This window comes from Carassius gibelio, chromosome A13 (assembly GCF_023724105.1).
Source record: "Carassius gibelio isolate Cgi1373 ecotype wild population from Czech Republic chromosome A13, carGib1.2-hapl.c, whole genome shotgun sequence".
Taxonomy (NCBI): domain Eukaryota; kingdom Metazoa; phylum Chordata; class Actinopteri; order Cypriniformes; family Cyprinidae; genus Carassius; species Carassius gibelio.
In genome coordinates this window covers 10557923-10576370 of record NC_068383.1, presented here as the reverse complement: position 1 = coordinate 10576370, position 18448 = coordinate 10557923, and the positions used below count along the sequence as shown (strand labels likewise).

General features: G+C 37.4%; 1 protein-coding gene across 1 annotated transcript; it reads left to right on the top strand.

The window, feature by feature from the left end:
• Positions 1-13060: 13060 nt before the first annotated feature.
• Positions 13061-17463, top strand: LOC128026661 (growth/differentiation factor 10-like). Its single transcript, XM_052613913.1, has 3 exons — positions 13061-13556; positions 14416-15323; positions 15716-17463. Exons 1-3 carry the CDS (start codon positions 13331-13333, stop codon positions 15905-15907), a joined length of 1326 nt encoding a protein of 441 aa, XP_052469873.1. The 5' UTR covers positions 13061-13330; the 3' UTR covers positions 15908-17463.
• Positions 17464-18448: the final 985 nt, after the last annotated feature.

The following is an 18448-nucleotide window of genomic DNA, read 5'->3' as shown; positions in this document are numbered from 1 at the left end:
AATAAACAGTATTAAACAGTAAAATAACATGAAAGAATCGAATATCTAATGGAGTTTGGAGCATAATAAATCATAGACTAATAGACTAAATGGATATCGGATATGATCACAATAAAAAAGGTGCAATGCAGTCACAACTTTCGTTGTATTTCTTTGATTTTCAGCCCTCCCAGCATGTGTTACTTCACCCATTGTGTCAGTGTGTTTCTGCTAAGAATAGCAAGCACAGAGTTCAGGATTTACATGTAAGTCCTATGTTTTTTTAGGAGCTGTGCTTTTAGTGGTTAAAACAGCACCAGAAGAGCAGAGCAGTGACTAAATAAACCTTAAATGCCGCTTATGGATTTCTTTGGAACTTTTTTGTTGCGTTGATGACTTTATCTCCAATTTTAGGTTTATGTGTTTATTTTTAATGTCTTTCAGACTCCCCGTGGTGTGAAATGGGTTTTCCAGTCATTAAAAAATACCTTGAAATGTTGTTTATCTCGTATAGACTAACAAAGAGTTCCTCAGGGAAATTAAACAAGAACAAACTGGATTTCATCTTTGAAAGTATGATCTTCCATGTTTCTTAAGTTACATGAGTGCCATGAACAGCAAGATTCAAAAGTTCAGAAAATGTGTAATTATCACAATTGTGTAAAATTGAGCACACATACTGTACACTACCATTCAAATGTTTTCTTAATGTTAAAAAAAGCATGTTTATTATGCTCACCAAGGCTGTATTCATTTGATCATAACTATAGTATTAACAATACTGGGAGCCTGTGAAATATTATTACAAAAATAAGAAACAAAAAAACTTTTTGGAGTTTTATTTTATTAATAGAAAGTTCAAAAGAACAGCATTTATTTGAATTATAAATATTTTGTAAAATTATAAATGTCTTTACTGTTACTTTTGATCCATTTATTACATCTTAATAAAATAAAAAAATTTTTTAGCTCTGTTGTGTATAATTGTATAAATTACTTTGTCAAATTAGTTAAAAGATCAAAATGAAAGGAAAAAATTTATAATTTTAAACTCTCTTTAGGAATTAGTATTCAAAGATTACATATCTTGGAAACATTGCTGCCAAATGTTAGCAAAGCATCACAAAGACAATATGATATCCCACGATGCCTTTAACGATGCTGCATCACTGGACAGAGCAGGATGAGGTCATGGGTTACAGGAGAGGTAACTTGTGAGGTAAGCGATCAGTCAGCTTTGATCTTGCAGGTAAAAAGCATTAGACCTGCAGGCAACATCACACCTGCCACAGAGGCTGCTGTCATTTCCACATCTGATAGTATTATTCCTCAGTTAATGGCACCACGCTATTTACTTGACGCACCGATCCTACCAAGGATGACAAAACTCATCAATCTTGTGCTGTCACCTGTCTCAGAGACACTGCTGTGCTGTTAAGTGTTGCTCTTACATCCCAAGAAGCTCTGTGCTGATAGACAAGCCTCAGGTTTGCAGACTTCCTTGACAATCATGCTTTTATCTTTTAATATGAAACTCTTTTTAGTTGCACATTTACACTCGCACTTCATCCATTTGCTTTGCTTGGACACGAGGAGCCCTTTCTTACATCAGTCTTTCAAAACCTACAGCAAGGATACCTTTTCAGACGTTTGGCTCGCATTCTCAAGTAGAGGATCCCACAGTGTAGCGGTATCCTATATGAGTTCACCAGCACTCGCGGTGTCCCAAAGGCCATCTCTTGGGTGAGACTCTGACAGAACATGAGGACTGTCATGATTGTTCTGGCAGAGACATGTCGTGTCTGCTTTTGCAGAGGCCTTCCCTCACTCAGCTCCTCGTGTCGTGGATGTGTTTTCATCATGCCCAGCAGGTCCTTGACTGTCCACAAAGGCCTCTTCATGCACAGGCGGAGAATGCCAGCTGGTGTGAGTACTAACCAAATAATGCCTCTATCTGCTCCAGCTAACTGACCTGCAGCAACAACACACTCTGTGGACCTGGAGCAATGTTTTGTGGGAAAAAACCTTGGATCATGAGGAGATCTAAAAAGGTATTATAACTGCACACATCCACAAGAACAATAATTAAATTAAAATTAAAAACATCTTGGTACCAAGCAGAACATGGCAAGTAATGTCTTAGCAATGATATATTTAAAACCCATACAAATCGAAAATAGACAAAAAGATTTTGTCCTCAGTGGGTCAAATCTGTTTCACACAAAGTTATTTTCAAGTTTGTGCACTCATAATGATATCCTTGTAGGTTCTTTGATAAACAGGGAGACTGATGAAACAATGGCACTTTCATTTATGAAAGGTTGTTTTATTCTTATTTCATTTTAATTATGTATGGTCATCAGTTTTCAAACATAATTCTTCAGGAAAAGTATTTGTTAGTGAATGCAAGAACAATTTTCTTTACATGATGATTCTTAAAAAAAAAAAAAAAAAAAAAAAAAAAAAAACAATAATCACAGTATGTTTACATGCTTTACACTTGAAACATGACAAAACTGCAAATGTGTCATTCCTCCCACTGCCACTCCTCATATTCCAGTTGATTTAAGAAAAGCCATTTAACATTTGAGACTGTTTAGACCATCATTAATGCTGTAAGTGCAGACAGTTTAACAAATTCTAGCAGGCAGGGCTTTCTGGGTCAAAGCAAATGTGCACATGGAGCACTGCAGCCTCATTTGCCTTTAAGTGTCAGTAGTAAATTACATTGGCCTTTCACCTGGTTAGCTTTAGATTATATAAGACATTATCAATCATAAAATTCAGTAAGTCACCTTGGAGGCAGGGAGGACTGGTGTAGCTGTCTCTGAATATTTATTTAATCTGTGTTACCCTGAGAGCTAGAGCCCACAGAATTACAAGCATGTATTTACGGGTATGTTTGTCTTGTCTGCAAGAATGTTGCTGTTCCAAATATTCAGACCAACACAACACATATTACAAGTAAGATTGTTACATTTTATACAACAATTTAAACTATTTTAGGTAATATTTATCAATATGTTTAACTTAATAGTTATCATACTTTGTGTGAACAGGCCTGTTTATATTTTAGAGCTGTATGGATGTATATTACGTCAAAAGTCATTAATGAAGTCATTTTATGAAGTCATTAATAAAAAAAAAAAAAAAATCCATTTACTCAAAAACATAAGATATACTGTAGCATTCTTGCTCTAAATGTTTTCGATTTCATCTAAATTTAGAATGCATTTACATTTTAGCCACAATATTACCAGTTACTTTCTTAATGTTTGCTCTGAAGAGAGTTCCAAACAGAATCAAATGTTTCACATCTCAGAGAAACAGTCCAGTTGCTCTGTTTTGCAACTAAATAGAAGAGTTTTTGACTGAATCAGTTGAGTAAATGATTCAATAAAGACAGCAAGTTCAATAATAAATGAATAATTTTTTGAAGATTCTCTGGAGTAAATTCAAAGACTTGATTAAACTTGTTGCTAATGGCGTAATTAATCTCCATAAAGTTAAATTACTTTTCAATATATTAAATTGCACATATGACTTTCTCGGATCCATTAAAAGACTGTTCTGTGCAATCTGCTGTTGTGGGAAGTTTTTGAATGGGTGGTGTGGTATAAGAATACAGTGCATGCGTGTGTATGTGTTTATCGAGGGAGGTGTTGAACATTTATTCTGGAAGAGCTCCCGATGTAACACCTCAATAAAGCATCCAGCCAACATTTATTCCGGACCTGGGAAGTCTTGCATGGTGGTCCATGGTAAGACCTTTTGAATAAGAGACTAGGAAGCTAAAATATCTCTTGTGCAATAGCTGCTAGGACTAAAATAGCTTCTGCTTATAGATTAATAAAGATTCACAGCTAAATTTGGTGCTTTCAAAGTCTTTGGACTATATAATGCAACCACAGAGTAGACCTCTTCAAACAGCCACAGTCCAAACTAGAAAGATCTCTTCCAGTTCATAATTTGCGACATTACCGTAAGGCTAGGATATATTTCTCTAACATGTGTTCCATTATTTTTCCAGAACTTCAGCGTGGTGTTGATTTAGCTGTAAAGCTGATACTGTCTTGATCATGCTAGCCGCATTCGAGTTAATCCAGGCAGCAGCCAGTAAGCTGGGATCGGACATGCCCCTGTGCCACGGCTGATGGTTGTATGACGGGAGGTAACTTTCTGACCTGTTCACATGGATAATAAAACATTCATAGAGGGAGAGGAATTCCAGTGTATAGTTTTGCCCTGTCTGTGATGCTTGGAATCCTGCAGTGACCCCATAGAGAGCGCCATTCTGTCTGCAGACAAAGGCCTGCTGTTTCTGTCCGTATCATCATGGACTAGAACAACACTACTGACTGCTTGCTGCAAAGCTAATAAAACATTTTTCTTCCACCACAGAATTGGTCTCAATAAATACCTTTTTTTTTTTTTTTTTGCATGAATTTTCACTCTTTTTCTTCTACAAATTAATCTTGTACCGCAATGGTGCTATAGTTCATGCAGGTGGTCAATGGATTGTTCTCTTTTTTGTGTGTGGAGAAAAGTGGCCTCTAGTGTTAAAGTAGAGGGAAAGAGTTCAATTGCTCTCACAACGACCTGATATGCCCAAATTGCCTGGCTTGTGTGTTGTAAAAATATTCCGCAGATCTCTTTATTGTTGTTTGGGTTTTAATTGGGTTATGACACTGCAATGCTTCACTTTAATTGTGCTTCACCTCTGTCAGTAAAGTCCAAAGAGGCCTATGAAGTATGAATTGCTCTGTCTGTGCATTATTCCTTCGAGACCACTTTGAAATGGTTCACACAATCATTTCTTAATGAAAGAGTCATTCCGGAGTGTGCTAAAGTAATCCACTTGGCACAAGAGGCTGTTCAGCAAAACAAATGATAGAGTATTCTTGCTGAATTTATCTCTATTAACTTTCCTGAGCCATAGGCACTTCTCTTCCCTTTTCATCTCACAATAGACACTTTATGTAGCTGTCGATGTTTGCCATGAATCACTATGATGGCTAGTTGTTGATTTTTTTCTTTCCTTTTCTGGATAGCATTTAAGTCATCTCTCAGTGACTGTGAGGCTTACATTTCCCAACAATGAGAACGGAAAGGACTTCTCATCAAATTCTCTTCATATTTCGAAGGAAGCCTCATCTTTTCATGAGCCACTTTCTGCCATGTGAAAATGGCTCACTGCAGAGCAGTTACGCTCAAATCTACACTCTAAAATTGGTTTCCAGGAAGGAAAACCTTCTAAACCTACAGACTTGGTGTTGTATTTAAAAAGAGAGAGTTATATTCATTGAAGTCTAAACGGCGTGCTGTCATTTCCTGAAAAGTCCCAGAGGCCCGTGACCTTCACCTTCACGGCAATGTCTTAAACCACTGTCGGTGGCTGCCAGGAAGAACTTACAATCAAAAGAAGTGCTTAACTGTTGTGATTTAACTATGGCGTGACAAGGATTATAAAATATATAGAAACTGATGAGGAGAATAAACCTTTTGTATTTGTAACCCAACTTTAATGGTTTGTATAGTTCCTTTCATGGTTGGTTTTCATAGAATACAATTTTTACTACCAACAATATTTATTTGATTTTACAGATTCCTTGAAATTCTTTCAAAGACAAATAATTTAGTAATTTCCGTTCACATAAACCTTCATTTTTTATTTTGTTAACTTGCACTGACAAGGAAAATCCTTAATGCCGGGAATTGCTGATGAGTAGTTTTTCAATAATAGAATATTTTGGAACATTATTAGCCTCTTTTGTCAGCGTTCAAATGGGAAACTGTGGCAATAGTTCCAAGCTAAATGTTAATGGAAGTTTTCATCCAACATTTTCACTTCGTTCAAATTCCAAACAGTTCCATTTGTTATTTTCTGACTGATCTGTAAACAAAAAAAATGTTTGCTATCAGGCTAATTAAGTTGATTATCTGAATGTGGTCCACCTGTGCTGAAATAATAAATTATCTGAACCTGCTCTACCCGAACTTTGTTAATAAAACATCTTTTATTTTACTTTATTTTCATTTTATGAATTCCAAAAATCATCACTAAATTCCCTTCCCATGTGGGAATATCAGGTGTAATTTACATACAATTTTCACCATTACATTTTGCAATCTAACCGAATAACCCCATATTTCATGCTCAATGGCATTCTGTAGAAATAGCTCGGATTACCACTGAGTGTTTGATCACTGTTTAAGTGAATTGTGGACTCTGGCTCACCTCTGTCTTAAGAATGATGGCTGCCAGCATCCCAATCCAACAGCCTTTGTTTACTTTCTTATTGCAAACAAACTGCATTTTTTTCCCCAGTTATTTTCCCTGTGTAGAGGCAATCAGAAAATTAAAGGGTCTGAGTGATATCATTTGAGGAGGCTTTTAATGGCCACATCATGTTCTCTCTCTGTTAGAGCCATCAACAGCATAGTTTTTTAAACATAAAAAAATGTGGTTTCACTGATCCTGGGACTCAGAATCATGTATACAATAAAAATAAAATGAACTGGCATTGGTTTTTACACAGACATAAATAAACAGCAGGGCTGGTAAAATGATCCATTGTCTTGCATTTATCCCCAAGATAGTATTAATTAGATTTATCTGCTGCTCTGGCTCACTCTGCTACAGACTATATTTTACAAACTCAATGAATCTGAATACCACAAGGTAGCATTACCCTTTCTCCCCTGGCTCTGTAACCCTGCTAGTCTGTATATTTTTATTGGCAAGTGTTTCAAAAAGGCCATCAGAAATGAACACAGGTAAAGAAATGTGCTGAATGTGTCTGGACACTCGAGGTCAGTTTGGATGCTCTGTGTGGTGAGGACAAGCAGATGTCTGTTGCGGTATGTTGTTTCTGAATGTTTGGGATTGTTTTGAAATTAAATATTGCAAAGGCTGGATTTGGGATTGGTTTATTGGCATGTACAGAACATATCAGTTAGAGATGAGGGCATTCTGTGGTGCTTCTGAAAATGGTTATATTATGTTTATAATGGTTATATATGACCAATACTGGATGATGTTATGTAAAACTTTGTTCATTATGGTAAACTGAATTCTCAGATAAACATGAGAAATGCATAGAGAAGGCACTAAGTATAAATAATGGCTTCACAACATCCAATACATCATTGTGACATAAAAATAAATGGGATATTTCTTCCAACAAGCATAATAATGATATCCCCTACTCAACCCTCCAAAATAAACAAATGAATAAATAATATAAAATGCAGTGTAATAATGCTTAAGACTAACTATTGAGACAGATTTTACTGGCATTTAAGTATTGTCAAATTCAGTATTAAAGCATTTTTTTTCATTAAATTATTTGTGAAAATGTATATGTCAGCTATGATTTATTCCATATTTGTATGCTCTGATTGGCTAATAAAGTAAACCTAGCTGCATTTAGCCTTACTCATAAGAGATACTGTGAAATGGATGAGCTTTCTTTTAAAATGCTATATCAAATATCATTATGACTGAAAGATTTTAGTGATCTTTTTATGACTCATACATTAAATATGCATACAATGGTCGAGCTTCATACACTCTCCATTAAAAAAAAAAGATTATAAAAGGGACAAAAAAAAGCTGATGTGAAAAGATGAATAGGAGAGTTCAACAGCAATGATGTATATTTGGCAAATGTAAAGCACTTTTGGAAAGTCACTCCAAGAAATCAAGTCATTCTAAAACTTACAATTCAGTGTTTTGTTTGGATGCAGATTAAGGTAAGCAAGAAACTATTTAAGTTATATCTGTAGTGCTGTGATCTGAAGATAAATGTCTACACAGCATGTTCCTTTTGAACATTTGTATAATCTGAAGGACAGACATTTCACAGAATGTTAACTGTAATAATATATACCAATATTTTTCAAAAGTGTACGTTTAAAGGGGGGGGGTGAAATGCTATTTCATGCATACTGAGTTTTTTACACTGTTAAAGAGTTGGATTCCCATGCTAAACATGGACAAAGTTTCAAAAATTAAGTTGTACGTTTGAAGGAGTATTTCTGTTCCAAAAATACTCCTTCCGGTTTGTCACAAGTTTCGGAAAGTTTTTTTCGAGTATGGCTCTGTGTGACATTAGATGGAGCGGAATTTCCTTATATGGGTCCTAAGGCACTTCTGCCGGAAGAGCGCGCAGCTCCCGTATAGCAGAGCAGAGAGAGGCTGTGCACAGACAATCACTGATCAGAGCGAGAGCGTCGCGAAATGTCACAAAAGGAGTGTGTTTTTGGTTGCCAGGGCAAGACAACCCTGCACAGATTACCAAAAGAAAAAACAGCATTAAGGGACCAGTGGATGGAGTTTATTTTTACAGAGCATCAACGGAGTTGTGCAAGTGTTTGTTCCCTGCATTTCGAAGATGCTTGTTTTACAAACAAGGGCCAGTTTGACGACGGATTTGCGTATCGTTTATTTCTTAAGGATGATGCAATCCCAAGGAAAAAGGGTCACGATCGTGTGTTGGAACCACAGGCGGTGAGTAAAACTGCTTCAAATATCTCTGCCTCCTTGTTAGTGCGTCCCCTCCCATGCCGGAGATCCGGGTTCGAGCCCCGCTCGGAGTGAGTTGTTGCTGCTGCTGCTCTCGTTCAGTTTCAGCCTCGGGATCTGATTCTGGATCATAAATAAACGGCTGAATCTGACTGTTAGCCATGGTTTATTTTGGATGATGTTTTTTTCCTCAAGGCAATGTCAGAGTCGTTAAATATGTTTTTCAACGGCTCTGGGTAATGTCACAGCTTCCAAACGCTCTCGACGCAAAAGCCTACTGGCGCTCGTGATTCTTTAGCTCCGCCTCTAGGCGCTCGTGTTTTTCCGGGAAAAATCGGTACAGACTATCTTTCTCTTATGAATATAATAAAACTAAAGACTTTTTGGAGTTATGAAGGATGCAGTACTACTCTATAGGTACTCAAGATTAACAGGATATTGAGTGAAAACGAGCATTTCACCCCCCTCTAAGAATAACTTCAGAAGTACAAATCTTTAAAACCCATTCATAGGCTTCAGCATGGCAGTTGTCAAGAGAAGAGACAAGCCTCTTACATTAAATGGAGAAATCTTAGCACTAAATATGCATGGTGACCTTAAAGTTAAAAGAACCAGTTGCCTTATAAAGTTGTCATGATACTTAATAAAGTGTCTATGTGAAGTTTAAAAAGCCTTAAAAGTGGCATTGTTGTCAGATATTATTTTTGCTTTCGTAGATGTATTTGCTTTACCAGAAATAGCTGATGGGGTGTTGAGAGAATGTTTTATGTTTTTAAAAGAAAGGACTGGGACTGAATCATGTGAGTGGGCTTTATTTTCATGTGTCCAAAAGCCATTTTACACCTCCTAAACAGGCTAGATAAGTGCTCGTCTTCAGATCACAACTTAATCATATGATAGAAATGCAGCTTGTCACAGTAGCACAGGAACAGTGGACTCAAAGGTGACATGTGGCACTCGTGTGAAGCAACTCAAACTCGGCATGTGGCTGTTTTCATGAAGACATGGAGCACAGACAAAGCCGTGCTTGTTCTTAGACAGGATTCTGCATGGAGAGAGGAGGAGTCAGTATTGAAGGATAACTAATTTTGATTGACAGAGAGTTAAAGATCAAAGACAAACTGGCCCAGGAGACCTACTGATCACAGCAGTCAGGGGTGAAATCATGTTAGCCATAAAGCGACAGCAGTGGACTTTTGCAAACGAGTCAGCATAAGGGAGTTTTATTGCTTCTGGACCAGAACAATGGACTGCACTGCATCTCTTCCTAAAGCCAAGTGAGCTCATGCCTTAGTGCAGGGCCACCATCCAGAACTGGACAGACAGGAGGGAAGCTGCCATGTGTACGGGATGTGTACCAGGACCATGGACAGATTCAGATCAGTATATTCTATCATCATATTCCTTTTTGGATCCAGTTTGTATAATGCCTTCTGTGCTAAACAAAGATGCTCTGTATATGGTTTAGCCAATAGTGAGGCAAAAAAAATAGATGGGGATGTTTAATAACACAAATTACATATTGCATGTTATTAAAGCATACATATACACAAACCTACCGACAAAACTCACCAGGCTCAGTGATTTTCAAAGCCAAGTAATTATTTGCTTGGTATGAAATTATATTTTATTCTACTCTATTTTGTTAGTGGCGAAATGGAGAATTTTGAGAATTTGTGAAAATAAAACAGCACATTGCAAATATGAATTTTCCTGCAAGAATTATACTATACTTTCATAAGTGAGAAATTCTGATAAATGTTAACAAAATTGTTAGATTTTCCATTAATGCTTTGCATAGATTTGATTTGCTGAAAATTGTTTTAGAGTAATACATACAGTGCTTTGCCCTTAAAGACTGAGTCTGAGTCTAACAAACAGTACTTTTTAAACATTTTCACTCAGTTATGTGCAAGTATACTGGAAGCAACTGAAGCCAGAAGAGAATGGTCTATGCCATTAGCTCCATTTGGCAAGACTGGCAAGTTGATATTGTGCAGGTCCAAGAGCACCAGAATTTTGAGACATGATTGATCACTCAAAGCACTGCAGGGATAATTGTATTTCACTTGAGCAATGAAACACATAGCCAATACAAACGGGTAAGAGAAAATACAGACAGCAAGCAACTACTTGAATTCTGCCTTTCAGAAATCCTGAGGCTGACAGATGGATGCTTAAAATATATTTGTCCTGGTGCCAAAGTACTTTCTAATATATAATGTACAAATATATATAAATTATAAAGTACTTTCTAATGTATTATATATATATAATACTTTTTTACTACAAATAATACATAAAAAGAAGTAAGTCATTTCTTTTTAAGTTTCAAAGTTAAGAGCTTTTATTTCAAATAATACTGATCAATGTTAAGAAAAAGTATTCTTAACAATAAGGAAGTGAAGGATTCAGCTACACAAATCTGCTTAAAGACATCTCTGTGCCATTACAAATGCTAATTTCATGATGATCTAGCATTTGTCACTAGAATAAAATTAATGCTATTTCTGGTCTGACGGCAAATGACACTTTATTCTTCCCTAATTAAAAAAAAAAAAAACAGCCTCAGGATATCAAAGACACGTCTGCCATTAATGGAGCAAACCAAGTAAACTGTTTAAGTACAGTCAATTGAGTTAAGCAACACTATTTGTTTTTGCCATCCATATCAAATAACAAATCCACTGAGATATGAGCAATTCCCCACAGTCAGTTGTTTATGACAAGCAATTAAAAATGTTATCTATCGTGGTAATCAGTGGTGTGAGATAAAATAAATAAATACATAAATGTAAAAAAATACAATAATTTCAATTTGATGAAGTCAAGTGTACTGATTAGAGAGCAAACAACTAAAAGCAAGAAGGCATGGAAGAATTGAGCTGCCATTATATGAATCACAGTCAGAACATTGTGGTTAAATGTGGTTTTTCAGTAGGCAGCTATGACAAATGGTCCTTTTTACACAAAGAGTGAAATGAATGTGTGTCAGTCTGAAGAATATACAAATTCATATTTTATGTATTCAATAAAAAAAAACACTAAAATTGAACTAAAACTAATTAAAATAATTAGATTTTGAGGTAAAACCCTTGGCATCAAAGTTTTATTTCTCTCAATCACAGAATTTTTTACTTTTTTTCTTTTTACCCCTTCCACAAACCGTTTTTTTTTTCTTTTTTTTTTTTTTTTTTTTGCAACAAGGCCCAAATAAAACTTGTCAATGGGAGGCAAGGAAGGAGGCAAGTAAAATAATAGTGTGTTTTACAAGACCCCAGGACTACTAGCTGTTTCAAAGAACAGGACAAACATATTAAGAGAATTTGTCATGGAGAGACAAGTCTTTAAACAACACCCTATGCTTATTAGCATCATTCCATAGTTAGCTTGTTAATTAAAAAATCATTCTCAGTATCCAGACCCAGCAGGATCTGAGACAGAATTGGTCTCTCCCAGGTTCTATAGAGAGCAAGTGATGCATTCATATTAAAGAATCAAAGGTCTCTGGGAACCAGAGTTAATTTGAATTCTTTCACCCTTGTTCCGTTTTTTATTCATTTTTTAAAGCGGTGTAGGATTCTGAAGCTTAATGGCTTCGTCTTCCCACAGTTGGACAATAAAAAGAGGGATGGGAACAAAGCAGAGCAGAGGTATCTCCCCTCCTACTCATTTTATCCCTTGATTCACTCAGTAACAGTGTCCTAGTGGGCAGGAACGTCAGATTTTTAATGCAGATTTAAGACACATTCAAGTGTGAAGTAAAAAGGGGGTCTCCAGTAGGGTCCCCAGGGGCCACAAAAGGTGTTTAATGGCACGCAATGACCCAAACGGCCGGGCTTGTTACGGTCTCTCCACTGGAGCTCCGGGCTTTCACAGAACCAGCATTGTTGGCATGGCACTGCAGACACTCCACACAAAAAAAAAAAAAAACAGAAGTGACGGCTGTTCCCCAAGTGGGCTTCATGTACTGAATGAAATCACTAATATGAAATCAAGAAAAGCCACTATATTTTTTGTATTTATGCATTTGCACTCTCATATTTACTTTATAGTTAATTAATAATGAAGGTAAAATGCACATACAGCCTCTCATCTTTCTTTAAAATAATTAATGTAACATTCAGCTTTCTGTGATATATTCATTTCCCTCGATTCCATGAGGAATCTGTTGTAAACTTTTTATTGTTCTAGAAGAGTATGAGCTCTTATGCTTGCTTTCTTACAGCAGGTCCGCTTTGCTGTCATAAATGTTATGATTGTAGATTACTGGATGCATACAAAATGTTTTATGGCATATTGAATATAGCTAATAAAAACCCTACATTTTAGTAAATTTTAGTAGAACTATTGAATTACTTTAGAAACTAAACTAGAAAAGAAGAGAGAGAAAAAACAGTACAATTATCTATATTTTTTTACCAACGTTTTTTCAAAAACAAGAAACTGACACAAAACGGATGTGTATATGAATGTGCATGTTTCCTATAGCTAGATGTGTCCTCTTGTTGCTAGATCGGTGTAATGTAGCAGCAGCTCCCGTTGGCTGGTGGGCGGATACTTCAGCATCTCACTCTGCTTTAGCCTGCTCCCGTGGATAGTAGAGGTCAGAAGACATAAAATATGTATCACAGGTTAAGTACGAGACCGACAGAACTTCTGAAACATTGCTTCCTCTCTGTTGTGCTTTAAAATAATTTACAAACCGCATCACTGGAAAACGTCACTCCGAAGTTGTTAGACTGGACACCTTTAGTATGTTTTAGTATGCTCTAGCGTGTACACGGCATTTCATCGTTTGGAAACTTTTTCTTTTTTTGCAACATGACGGTTAAATATGTTTTTTTGACGCACCTGTTACTGCTTTGGGTTGGTTCCGATACTGGCGCATCTGAAGCTGTATGGAGAAGTGCGCGCGACAGCACGTCGGACGCGCTCGTGACCACAGATGCGCTCTCACAGCACATGTTTAAACTGTATGAGAAGTACAACATTGAACCTAACCGACTCAAAGAGGGAAATACTGTAAGAAGTTTTAAAGCAAAACCTGGTAAGTACATGAAAAAAATACATGATGCATAACAATGACAAGACACTGCATTTATATTACGTTTGAAAGTTTTGATATGTATAGAAAATTCTACAGTATTTATTTTAGCCTAATTATGTCATCTGAGTGACTTGATTTTGGTTTACATGAAAACGCTAAGTCCTTTTGAACGATTTTGTCAGAATTTCTGTCAGTAGGCTAATTTTCAGCTCTATTGATGCAACTTATGTCTCGTGCAACACAAATGTGTTATTCCTAGGGTTTTATGCCATATATCTGTACTGTGTAAATATATAACAATATGGTATATGATAAATAATGTCAATAATAAGCTATGTTTTATTGTGCAAAACCAAACGGATCTGTTGCTATGGTTACCACCGCAGGCTATCGCCATTCCTGAATTTTTTTATTATATACATTCTATATTATATTCTATACATTCTATAACTATTCTATACAAACATATCTGTGAACTATGCATGATAACTGCATTTTCAAGAGCAGGCTTACAGTTGCTGTGGCTCTTTCTGTTATTTCACATTATCATTCACATAACTTTTTAAACCAGAAAATTCTAATAACTTAAAATTAAGTTTAAAATAAATTTGTTACACCCTCATGAAACAATGCAGTCATTTTTTCTGCAGTTTGCTAAAGCATTTAATCAGTGCCGATTAAAATACTGACATTGTTGCAGGTTCTAACTCTTAAGGGAACCTAAATAAACATTTCCATATGTATGAGTAACATGTCTCCTCACTTCCTTGTGCTTTCTCCATCCCCATAGACAGAACAAAAAGCCTGTTGTTTGAGCCCATATTCATAATTAATATCTAACTCTCTAATATCTTTGCAGAGAATGTGGAGGAGAGGGTCTCATACTGGCTGAACATTACTTCCATTCAGAGGTCTGAGCTGATTCTCACATCTACGTTTCACTTCTTTTTTGACAAACGGCAACGCCAGAGATCCTGGTTCTGCAAGCGATTCAAGAACCCCTCTTGTCGCATCCCAAACTTCCATCTGTTACCCTCTGTCCATCTTATTTTCCGGTCTCCCTCGTTCAGCTCAGCCCAGGGATCACTACTCGGAAACATCACTGTAGTTCCTCACAGACGTGGGACCTGGCAGAGCAAGGATGTGTCTGTCATTATAAAAGAGGCCCGAGATAACAATCATCTTTTGATCACCGTGGAGTTTGACTATGGAGAGCAGTATCAAAGGTATCAGGACCAGCTCCCATTCTCCAGCCTTCCATACTTGCTGGTGTATGCTAATGACCTGGCCATTTCAGAGCCCAACAGTGTGGCTGTGAGCCTACAGAGATATGACCCTTTCATTGCAGACCAGCAGCCAACTCAATCTCCGGACTCCTCACCTGACATACGTGTAAAGCGGGACCTGGACTTGGACTTCTCCGATCCCACTGAGAACAATGAGCTCCCGGAGGTGGAGTACAACAGCTTCAAACAGCATAATATGTGGGAAAGTGCTTACTTTGCACTCAAGCCAAAGCCCTTTAAAAAAGAACATCGGAGGAAAGGCCAGGAGCGTGCTGACGGATTCGGCAAGTCTCAGGTTCTACGGTTTAATGAGAAAACCATGAAGAAGGCTCGGAGGAGACAGTGGAAAGAACCTCGCAGCTGTTCCAGGAGGTACCTGAAGGTGGACTTTGCAGATATCGGGTGGAACGAATGGATCTTGTCTCCCAAGTCTTTCGATGCCTTCTACTGCGCAGGAACGTGTGAATTCCCCATTCCAAAGGTCAGAGAACCTCATGGCGAGGATCAGCGTATGCGAATGTGAAATGTTTAGACATGTTAAAATATTTAAAAATGACTATGGTTTATACAGCTTTTTCTAGCCAGGGATTTTAAACAAAGAATCCCTTCAGAAAATGTTTCAGTTCCAGCACAACTAAAGCACATAACTTTATGTGCAATTACAGTCAAATAATTGTACGCTTAATAGGGGTTTTAAGCACATTTTGGACACATTTTCTTTTGAAATGAGCCAGGTTTGCTGTTCCTCTGTACTGAATAATAGAAGGGTGTTGTAAGACGTAATATCCTTTGCTTCACTGAAGAAAGCAAAACAAAAGATGCATATCTAAATGCTACCATACCTCATTATCCACTCTTTTCTGCCTTTTTTAGGTAGTCCGCCCCTCCAACCATGCAACCATCCAGAGCATAGTCAAGGCTGTTGGGATAATTCCAGGTATCCCAGAACCCTGCTGTGTTCCAGAGAAGATGAAACCTCTCAGTGTTCTATTTCTGGATGAGAGCAAAAACATTGTGTTGAAGATCTACCCCAACATGTCTGTGGAGACGTGCACTTGCAGATAGACTCGCTGGTCAAAGAAAGGAAAGACAAATGGGCATTTGTTGTGGTTTTGACATCCAAATTTACCTTGAAGAGGCATATTGTCTTAAGGTTGCACTTGTCAGAAAGTGCACACACTTTAAGGACTGCATATCATCTTTTATAAATGCTTATATTTTAATTTCCTCCGTTTATCCACAAAGGATCTGTCATAAACTTTTTCATTGTACTACATGAGTACTCACTCTTATAAACAATACTTAAAAATTGTCAGCTTTGCTGTCATCTCTGTGACATAAATGGACTCATGCTTGTAAATTACTGGATGTAACAATGAGGTTTTAAAGCATGCTGCATATAACATAAACATTTTTGTGTCCGAACTGTTGAATTACATTGGAAAGTAAATTAGAATAAGGAATTATTTTATTATTCAGATTAATTTGTAGTGACAAGTTAAGATAATGTCTTGGTGTTCATTAGAAATCCGAGTGTAACTTGATATTTGGGTCATTTAAAAGTATAAATGATGAAATACAAAAATGTGAACCCTTTCATCTACATCAAACTATTAGTGTGACTGCAAAGCAGTCTTAAAGGGGGGGTGAAATGCTCGTTTTCACTCAATATCCTGTTAATCTTGAGTACCTATAGAGTAGTACTGCATCCTTCATAACTCCAAAAAGTCTATAGTTTTATTATATTCATAAGAGAAAAATAGTCTGTACCGATTTTTCCCGGAAAAACACGACTGGCTGGAGGCGTGACGTGTGGGCGGAGCTAAAGAATCACGAGCGCGAGTAGTCTTTTGTGTTGAGAGCCTTTGGAAGTTGTGACATTACCGTGAGGAAAAAAAACCATCATCCAAAACAAACCATGGCTTACAGTCAGATTCAGCCATTTATTTATGATCCAGAATCAGATCCCGAGGCTGAAACTGAACGAGAGCAGCAGCAGCAACGACTCGCTCTGAGCGGGGCTCGAACCCGGGTCTGGCATGAGAGGCGGACGCACTAACAAGGAGGCAGAGATATTTGAAGCAGTTTTACTCACCGCCTGCGGCTCCAACACACGATCGTGACCCTTTTTCTTTGGGATTGCATCATCCTTAAGAAATAAACGATACGCAAATCCGTCGTCAAACTGGGCCTTGTTTGTAAAACAAGCATCTTCGAAATGCAGGGAACAAACACAAACACTTGCACAACTCCGTTGATGCTCTGTAAAAATAAACTCCATCCACTGGTCCCTTAATGCTGTTTTTTTTTTGGTAATCTGTGCAGGGTTGTCTTGCCCTGGCAACCAAAAAAACACTTATTTTGTGACTTTTCACGACGCTCTCGCTCTGATCAGTGAATGAATGTCTGTGGCTGTGCTCAGCCTCTCAGGGCTCTGCTATACAGGAGCATGTGCTCTTCCAGCAGAAGTGCCCTTAGGACCCATATAAGGAAATTCCGCTCCATCTAACGTCACACAGACCCATACTCGAAAAAAACTTTCCGAAACTTGTGACAAACCGGAAGGAGTATTTTGGGAACAAAAATACTCCTTCAAACGTACAACTTATTTTTTTAAACTTTGTCCATGTTTAGCATGGGAATCCAACTCTTTAACAGTGTAAAAAACTCAGAATGCATGAAATAGCATTCCACCCCCCCTTTAACTGATCTTAACATAGTTTTGAAACAGAACTAACTTAAAAGATCGCAAAAGGTGGAGTGTTTCTAATCACTAAGGTCACTGATGGATGGTGCGGACTCATATTTCCAGTCCATTTGTTTTACTTTAAGAGGCATTACACAAGGTCCCTTTCTTGTATTCAGACACATTTGATGATCTCAATTTGATGCCATAAGCAAGGAATATCTGGGCCAAATGTGTCGGTGTGTATAAACAATTGTTCACTTGTATTCAGTATATTATATTTTATAAAATGTATTTTTGTAAATGTGTTTTTTAAATTATGAAAACTAGCCTTATAAGTAGAATAAAATGTTAAACCACCAGTGTTTATTTTCTGCTGCATATTTCTGCATTGTTCACTTAATGAAGAAAATGAATAAAGGAGTGAGAATGTCTAGTCAGATTTGACATCAGAAACCAGCCTAGTGCATTACTTCTTTACCTGGACATCAAAGACATCTCTAACCCCCAGCTCCCACCTCCAACCCACTTCAAGAGCATCAGGTCTCAAAGTGCAGGAAGTTCCAACTCTTACTTCAACAGATGATGTCACCCAGCTCAAACTAATTTGATGTAAACCCTTTTAGTCCCATTAGACCATGAACGAAAACAGAAAGCATGTTCTCACAGAAGAGAACCCAGTTGCTGTCTGCTGTATCTTTCCTTTGTGTCACGTTGAGTGTTGAATGGTTTCTCTGTGCGGTGCCTAAAAAAACACCCTTGAAGATGTCAACATGTTTGGGTGTGTATAGGCTGAAGAGATGTGAATTAGAGCTGAAAATCTTTGCCCGAACCCGACGGGTTCGGTCGGGTTCGGGCTTAATTTCTATCATCTTACGCGGGCTCTGGCCGGGCTCGGGCTTGCGCTCCAGTTTGCGAGG